General features: G+C 32.6%; 1 protein-coding gene across 1 annotated transcript; it reads left to right on the top strand.

Moving 5' to 3' along the window:
* The first annotated feature begins 303 nt into the window (after window positions 1-303).
* On the top strand, window positions 304-8,802 carry LOC128192066 (G-protein coupled receptor GRL101-like). Its single transcript, XM_052864497.1, has 7 exons — window positions 304-573; window positions 1,925-2,006; window positions 3,601-3,717; window positions 4,109-6,034; window positions 6,484-6,626; window positions 7,453-7,518; window positions 8,061-8,802. The coding sequence occupies exons 1-7, from the start codon at window positions 304-306 to the stop codon at window positions 8,151-8,153; spliced, it is 2,697 nt and encodes an 898-aa protein (XP_052720457.1). The 3' UTR covers window positions 8,154-8,802.
* Window positions 8,803-9,189: the final 387 nt, after the last annotated feature.

Raw genomic sequence — 9,189 nt, 5'->3', positions numbered from 1 at the left:
TCAAAATTTGTTTTCGTTGAGAATGTAAATTCGTGGGGGAGGGCTACCTACGAATGCCTGGAAATTGAGCCACCATGAATTCTTATGATTCCACAGTATGTAACATTTTTTATTCCTGTTCTCTGCCTAATCTGATAAACTTGGGGAGTTCGGGTTAAGAAAACAATTGATTGAATACTCAGTCTGGACCAACTTACATCATTTTCTATTTGCATCTTAAAGTTAATTTAACAGAGTATTTTGTAGACTTTTAATCCTTTGTTTGAAGGGTTTCCTTACAACTTAAGTCAAAAGTTAGAGCAAATGAAGTTTACAACGGTTTTGGCATCTGTGAAAAAGATACGTAGAGAAGGAAACTATGATGTCATTAGCCAAAAGATTCCCATGTCAATGGAGTATCGATGTCTTCACTACAACCATCTGGTCCTCGGTGACCTCGCTTTGGTCCTTGCCTACATTACTGACTTTTATGAACCTTATGATTTATCGAACTATTTAAATGCACATGGAAACTCTTCCTTTGTAAAATTTAGCAAATCATCAGTAAACCTTCCAGTTGGATTCGAGTTCAAGGTAAGCCAAACACTTATTTTTTATTCATAAAAAATCAAAACTCCTTTCTTTATCATTACAATGCGCTTTTTAGCTCACCGGGACATCAGTTCAAATGATATTTACTGATTACCTGTTGTCCACCCGTCCATCTTGCCTTATATCTGTAACTTCTCTGAACTTGGAAGTCTTTGGATACATTTAATCAAATTTAAAACATAGCCTCCTCATAATAGAAAGAGATTTTTAAATTGTTGAATTAAAGGCCGAACCCTCTTCAAAAGAAAAACATTCATATAACAGAATAAAGGGGTGTGTGTCCTAAAACTCTTTTTTCTTAACACCCACTGCAGTAGAAATGCTAATAATCAAGTATACATGTATGTATATACATAAGATTCTAAATTGTTCAAACCGTGACCTCCGTACAACTACTTACGGCCTCAGGGTCGGTTTAAAGTTCAATACTCGTATAAAAAAATATGGGGGGGGGATGTTTAAATGTTTCTTCTCAAAGACTACAATGCTGCGGTTTTGGACATTACTATGCAATCTCCTTTCGATGGTGTAGATTATATTGATAAAAACCGTGATTCCCAGGCCAATAATATAGCTACATGAGGGTTTTAAAGCTCAACATAGAATAATAAAGGGATTTTTTTTCAAACCATTTTAAGAACTACAAAATGCTACGATTTGTTGTATTTTTGTCAACATCCTCAGATAGTGTTGATATTAGATTATTCAAACCATGACTCCTGAACCAATATTAAGACTCCAGGAAGGGTTTCATATCGTTACCTTTATCCGGTTTTTTTTTATCTCTTATAAGTTGAGACCTAAAATCAGTTTATGCATCAAAGAATGTAAGAATATGATGTCCCAAAATAAGGTGTTTAATGATTTTTTTTCTTATTGTGTCATTATGTATTGTCAGATCTTGTCATAAATGCAAATTTTTGAGAGTTAATAAGAAATTGTTCATATTTAAATATTTCAAAAATTATGCGGATCCAAAAAAAATATATCTAGGGGGTGTATTATATGTGCGTGGTATTCAAAAGTCTATCATTGGAATTTTCACACGGTTAAATTTTTATTTGACTTCCCTAGGGGGGAAGAGGGGCAACCCCCTTCATGCCTCCTGCCCCTCTAGATTTGAAATGAATATACTAGTATATATAAGCATAGAATGAAATGTGTATAAACAACGCTGAGATAACTTCCACCAGTTATTTAATTCATTGGTAGCTATCAAGGCGAAGACATTCCGTGACATATCAACTAAGAACAAAAATCTATATAATATCTTATAATAAATCATTGGCAATTGCATTTTAAATTCTCCTTAAAAGTGGACTCTATTTTTTAGCTCGTGTTTCGAATTGTGGAAGAATATTCTGGTTATGGAATAATTATGATTGACAACATAACAATCACTCCCGGACTCTGTGGTAAGTTTTATATTGGGGTTATCAACTATATGAAGAACTTAAAAAAGCGAATTTTTTAATAGCACAACGCCAAAATTATATATTATTTTGCTTAAGTTTTTCTTCAAAATAATATTTGGATTCGAGGCTTTTTATACCCCCTCTCCTTTGGAGACCCTTTGTTTTAACCCTGTGTGTCTGTCTGTTTCAGTGTCTGTCCGTAACAAAAATATCTGTCGCATTGTTCTCAGCAACTATTCATTGCATGTGCTTAAAAATATAACACGCTCTTTGTTTACGCATAACATATGATGGGATCCATTTTTGTACCAATCAAACGTCAACTTTCTGTTAAATAACGACTTATTATTTTTAGCCTAAATTTTCAAACAAATTTTTGTCAAAGATTTCTCAGCAATTGTTATTCGCAGATGCTTAAAATTTTAACATACTCTTTGTTTAGGCACGCATATGCTGGGATTTATTTTAGTAACAATTGGATAGCAACTTTCTGTTAAATGATGACCTTGATTATTTTTAGCCTAAATTATCAAACAAATTTCTGTCTAAGGCTTCTCAGCAATTATACATCCTTAAAATTTTAACATACTATTTGTTAAGACATGCCATATGGTAGGATCCATTTTTGTAACAATTGGATGGCAACTTTCTGTTAAATGATGACTTTATTTTTTGCCAAGATGTTTAAACAAATTTTCGTCAAAGATTCCACAGCAACTATTAATCGCAGATGTTTTGAATTTTAACACACTCTTTGTTTAAATATGCTCAATGGTGGGGTCCATTTTGTACCATTCGGACGTCAAATTCCTTTGCTTATTTTGTATATTCACATTAGAGAGGGGGTATTACAAGTAAGTATTGGTTTACACATATCTTGTTTTAAGTTTGTATTTCAATTGGATCCCAGCAAAAAGACGTATGTAATGAAATTTTTTTGTAACCATAAAGAAGTTAAAATGCAATAAAGTATTACGTGTGTTTTATTGATATAAAACACATTTTAGCACTATAGATGTTACCATGCAGAGAAAAAAAACCCTTCGTGTATCTTAACATTGGTAAATCGTTCCGCTGTAACCAGATTGCATATTAACTGGTATAAATATTGGAAAAGCCTCTGATAAAAACACGTCAAACGTAATAATTTGTTATCATCGAATAATATGGAGTTTAAAATCTAACAGTAACACAATGACATAGTAAGATATACCTCCTTTTATTTTAATTTCAGTTTAAGAGTAGGAAGATGAATACTGTCGATTGAAAATTTAGCTTATTTGATTACTTTTGTAATTTTTTCCCAGAATAGACTTGATTTTCTCGTTTTAATTTTAGAAGTTTGAACAACATTACCACTTTTTTTTAGGGGGGGGGGGGGGGTTGGTAAATTTCTCAACTTTGTACTTTCATCAACCAGAATAATAATTAAAAAGAATATTTCGGCATTCAACCGTTCACCCTCCTATATCTACCTATAATATTGCATCCCATCGCCTTTGTTAAATTTCATGTTTCCATTTTGGGTTTATCTTAATATATAGTACACCCTGCGAACTAACTCACATAGAACTATACATTTTTGATATTGTAGAATTTTGTAGTCTAGACGAGTTTCAATGTGCATCCTCTCGAGTTGAATGTATTCCAATCCATAAAGTGTGCGATTTTGAACCTGACTGTTTGGGTGGAGAAGACGAAAACAATTGTGGTAAAACGACAATAATAACATTGTTATCAAACGTTTTTAATACTACAATAGTCTGTCCCAAAATACCGCAAAATTGTACATTTCATAAATCACTTTGCAAAAGAAGGCAAAACCAAACTTAACTAGCATTAAGTGAATGATGACAAACATTAGGTTGAGGTAAGGCATCATTTCACAGACTTTCTTCTCGTGAGTATAAATAACCATGCGTTTTCAATCAATGAAAAAGAAGACAATTTGGCTGCATAAATGACTTGGGACAGAGTGAAGAAGCGGCCTAATGATTGTTTTAATTAATACTGAGAAAAGTCTCTTTGCCTTTAATTCTGCTTGAAATGTTAACAATCTTGCATGCATGCTGTAACATATAGATATTTTTTGCATCTTTCAGATATCGAAATTCTTGAGACAATTTGCAAAGATTGCAATACGTCCAAAAGCAATACCCAAATTCCTGATAATGGAGGCACCAACGACGAAAAAGCTTTCAATATCAATGCTTTCACTTCAAATATTTGTAGAATCAGCTGCTTTTCGAATATTAATTGTAGTTCTTCTGGCCTTTCGTTCACATGTACAACTGGTGATGTACCTGTGTATGCAACCTCTATTACCGTATCTGGTTTAGTGCAAGACCGGTTGGAATTCAATGACAGTTTCTCAAATTTGAGAGAAATTGATATAATTGGCTGTAACTTACATATATTGCAGATTACTTCTAATAATACGATACAAATATTGACAATAACCAACAGTTTTATAAATATTGCTGAAATTAATGATAAATCTAACTCTCTTCGATATGTACGATTCATTAACTGTAGCTTTAATGAGGTTAATTTTTTCCCGAACATTGAGCATACATTTGAATTTTTTGTTCACCAAAGCAAAGTTGGGAATCCAAGAACACCCTTAAACCTTGCAGCTTTTTATGCAGACTTTTCCGAAACTCGTGGATTTCCTTTTTTGATTGAATTGTTTAAACACGTTATAGTGAATCTAAGCTCTTGTAGCTTAGATTTTCAACCATCTTCGTATTTTTGGACAGTTACGTTAGATCTAAGTCGTAATAATCTTTCGACGTGGCATTATTTATCCGCAATTCAAAACTTGCATCTTCAGAAAAATAATATTGGGGCAATAAAGTTCACAAGCGATTTAAGACAATCGGAAGCGCTGTTAATTTATTTAGATCTTTCGGATAATTTTATTACTCATATAAATGAATTTGATTTTAGCAATTTTCCTAATCTTCTTCACCTAAAACTTTCTAACAATCGTATTACAGATATTCATGAAAACGCTCTCTCATTTATAGCTAAATTGCGTCTATTAGACCTTTCGTCAAATAACCTTAATTCTGTAAAACTAAACCTTTTTATAAGTCTTTCAAGTCTTCAATATCTTTATCTTCAAAACAATTATATAAAAGTTGTGGAAGGAATGTTTGACGGGTTAATAAGCATTGAGCATCTTCGAGTCGATTCCTACACCTTATGTTGCGCGCAACCTAAAACAGTAGGCAAAATACAATGCACAGCACCGGTGAATGAGATATCCTCATGCAACAATTTGATCGACATTCCGTTTCTGAGCACTTTGATTTGGTACATTGCTCTTTTAGCTGTCTTTGGAAATCTTTTCGGTCCGTTTTATAGAGGCTTTTTACGGAACACACAGAATCTTTCATCCTTTGTAATTTATTCCATCAATTTAAGCATTGCAGACTTTCTGATGGGAGTATATATGTTCACTATAGCCGGAGCTAATTTAAGGTTTAGTGGTCGTTACGGTTTTGAGGATGAAGGATGGAGACACAGTCACATTTGTACTGTTGCTGGTGTTCTGGCTACTCTTTCAAGTGAAGCCTCCGCTCTGTTTGTTCTCTTGATCACCATTGACAGAATAATCATTATACGAGATCCTTTATCAAGTCTGCAGAGAAGTAATTTGGTTTCAAAAGTTATGACCGGTACGATATGGACTATCTCATTATTTCTTTCTCTGTTACCACTATTTGGTAGTGATTATTTTGAGAATTACTATTCTAGTTCGGGTATTTGTATCTCTCTACCTCTGTCAGTGTACCGTAAGCCAGGATGGGAGTATTCCATGGCATTATTTGTTGGAGCTAACTTTCTTATTTTCATTGCCATATTTGTGGGGCAGTTGGTTATATTTGCTACTGTTGTGAGAATGGGAGTGAATGTTAACTCCAGCCATTCTGCACAAAGAAGGAGAGAAATTAACTTGGCCAAGACACTTGTTGCTGTCGCCATTACAGATATGTTGTGCTGGATACCTGTTGGTGTTATTGGTAAGAAACAAATTACATTGATATCACTATAAACTTAGTGAGTTCTGCAAATTAGTTAAGCATGGTAGTACATGTAGTAATAGGTGATGTGCGTGCATGCGTGTGTGTGTGAGAGTGTGTTATATGTGCCCATCTGGACATACAGATCCAACGCATGGGTATAGTCGGCTTTTTTAGTATCCAGAATATAAAAAACATGTTATCAAGTTGATAAAGTATATTATCATATAATATTATGGATGTAAACTGAATTATTCTAGATAAAATGAAAAAAGAAAAAAAAATCCATGGTGATTGCAAAATATCGTAAGCTTTCTGTACAATATATGCGATAGGTAATTGATATACAATGTATATGTACATTATTAATGATAAAAATAAAACCTTTTCTCAATTTTAAATTATACTAGATCAGTTTCTTGTGTGTTGCGACCTCCTTCTTCTCTTAGGGCTTTTGACCTTCACGGGCATCGACGTCACAACACAGGTGTACGCCTGGGTCATTGTCGTTGTACTCCCCATTAACTCGGCCTTGAACCCTATGATCTACACGTTTTCTGAAATACTGAGACGAAGAGGGAAAGCATATAAGGTATTTATTATATTTTCCATGAAGAAATCCAGTTTACTTAATTATAAGGGTCCTTCACGTGGGAGAAGTTTCTCCAACAAGCACAGAATATTTATTATTAAAGGTCTGAACCCTATCCTACGATATTTAACCCGAACCTATTTTTCGATTTTCAAGGCTAAATTTTAACAAGATTTTGGCTTAACATGAATACTCTGATGTGACATTTAGACCAGCTAACATTACAAATACTGTTTACTTTTCAAATTTTTCCCATACATGTATCTTAAACCAAAGGGAGAAGTTGAGATGTGTTTGGGTTTTTTGTTTTGGTTTTTTTTTTTGGGGGGGGGGGGGGGGAGGGTTGTTTTTTGTTTTTGGTTTGTTTTCTTGGGTTTTTTGTAAAAAGAAATACTCACTAGTTTTACTTTAATTTTCGATCTACAAGTTTATCATGAACATAAACCAACAGTTTCTAAGTGTTGTCCCTTACATTTGTATTCTTTTCAGCAACCTATAGACGTAAAAAAAACCATGTCAAAGGCTCGTTTCTTTCTTGACAAACGACGTTAACATTTCAGCCAAACGTGCCTTAGTGACCAATGTAAAATTTTTTAAAGAAAATCGTGACCGTTTTATGTTAATCTATTCTATAATTCGCTGGGGAAAAAAAATAAACATATATCAAAAGAAGAGCATGCATGAATACACGTAAAATGAGAAAAACATCGATAAAGTTGTAGTTTCTCTTTACGTGGTGTTTTATACACAATACATTGGTAATTTTTTTTACCTTAGTGATTAGCAAGTTTTAAATCGTAAAATGTACATAAATTTTCATTGACAGAACGAATTACGAATAACAAATAATTCAACTACAAAGGAAGAAGAAAACCTCGGCGAAAAAAACCAGGTTTGTTATAAAATCATGTAAACACATCTACCCAAATGCTACTGCAATACTGCAACGTTTGTAAAAACGGAAACAGTTTTTCTTCTGGAAAAACTAGGGAAATTAGAGAGTGGAGTTTAATAAGTAGTTGTTGATGAATTTTGCCATAATCTGTGTTCCGTATGAACTTTTTGACTGTTCTGAAAGGCACACTATATATATCAGCAGCATGTGAAAGAATGACAAGTTAAGGAAAATGTATCATGTAATGTAAGAGTCTGTCAACGGCCGTAAAAATAGACACCGAATCATCAGATGATATACAGACTGTGTTCATCAAACGAACTTACTTTATATTTCAGAAAAAAAGACCAATTTTATATTTAAACATTAATAATTTTAATAATGAAATAGTGGCTACCTGGAACTCCCTGAATATCATATGATTATGGTATATTCAGTCTTGTTTGAAGTACATGTATATGCTAGAAGTTTTTTTTCTGATAGTTATTACTTGTATTTATGCAAAAAAAAATGTACATGTCAATCTCATTAAACTACAGGTGTCACTTGTTGATGAAGGAACGTCAAGCCAGCAAGATTGTAGGACGTCATCGCCGAAGCGACCGGAAGTCCTTGCTGAGGAATATATGTGATCGATTCTTATATATTTTTAAAATTCTTTAAAATGTACAATATATGTAATTCCAACAGGTTACAGGATTCGTTGACTAGCATACTAGTAAATATATTTCAAAATAATTTTTTGTTTATTGTATTATTGTAACAAATACAATCAAGATATGATTAAAAAGGCAACAAAAAATGGACAATTTGTGCAAATAAAATAATGATTGTGTGTTTAGGTCAATAGTATGTGTCTTTTAATGCCAGTGTAAAAGTATAAAGACAATGCAGTAAAAGCTGCCGATTAAATGTCAAATGAACAAAGTATATCAAAATAATTGTTTCATAGTCTGTCTATAATAGTTTCCTCATGAAATGGGTGTTACCGTTGTAGAATTGATCTAATGTTACAAATCTATGTATTTAACGATTGATGTAAATAATACATGTCTATATCGATGTTAATATATTGAATTATAAAAACCTGTGTATATGTAATAGAGATGATTTTATATTTTAATTTACTTGCTCGAGTCTTAAGTTTATGTGCACGTGTCAGGTTTAAGATTCACATTATTAAATGATTTTAATTTTATTTATTGATGATTTCTGATCAATAAATAATGTTAGAAAATGTCATTAAGTATTCTATTAAATGAGACTTATTTCCTCGTACCAGTTGATGGTCTGTTGTGTTTCCATGCAATTTATAGCATTATATACAGATTTCATTTAAATATTTTCTGTATTTAGCTGCTTTTTTGTATTACATAATGAGCAATGTGTAAAACATAATAAAGTTTTTCCTAAAATAACTCTTCGACAATGATGATTACATAGTGTTGTGTTCAAAACTTTTCACACTGAATACGAGCCTTTCTCTAAAAACTCAAAAAAAGAAACTTTAAAAATGTTCGGCACTCACGGAAACTGATTTTGCTCAAAATAATTAGAAACGTAGACCTTATTAACTATTCAAAAATCACAAATTAATTAAATTGCTTGACCCGTTTTCGTAAAAACTCGACCAAAACTTAAAATGTGTTTCTTAACTCAGGTGGAGCA

Source organism: Crassostrea angulata, chromosome 1 (assembly GCF_025612915.1).
Source record: "Crassostrea angulata isolate pt1a10 chromosome 1, ASM2561291v2, whole genome shotgun sequence".
Taxonomy (NCBI): Eukaryota; Metazoa; Mollusca; class Bivalvia; order Ostreida; family Ostreidae; genus Magallana; species Magallana angulata.
The sequence above is the reverse complement of the archived record's forward strand: the minus strand, read 5'-3'. Positions and strand labels throughout refer to the sequence as shown.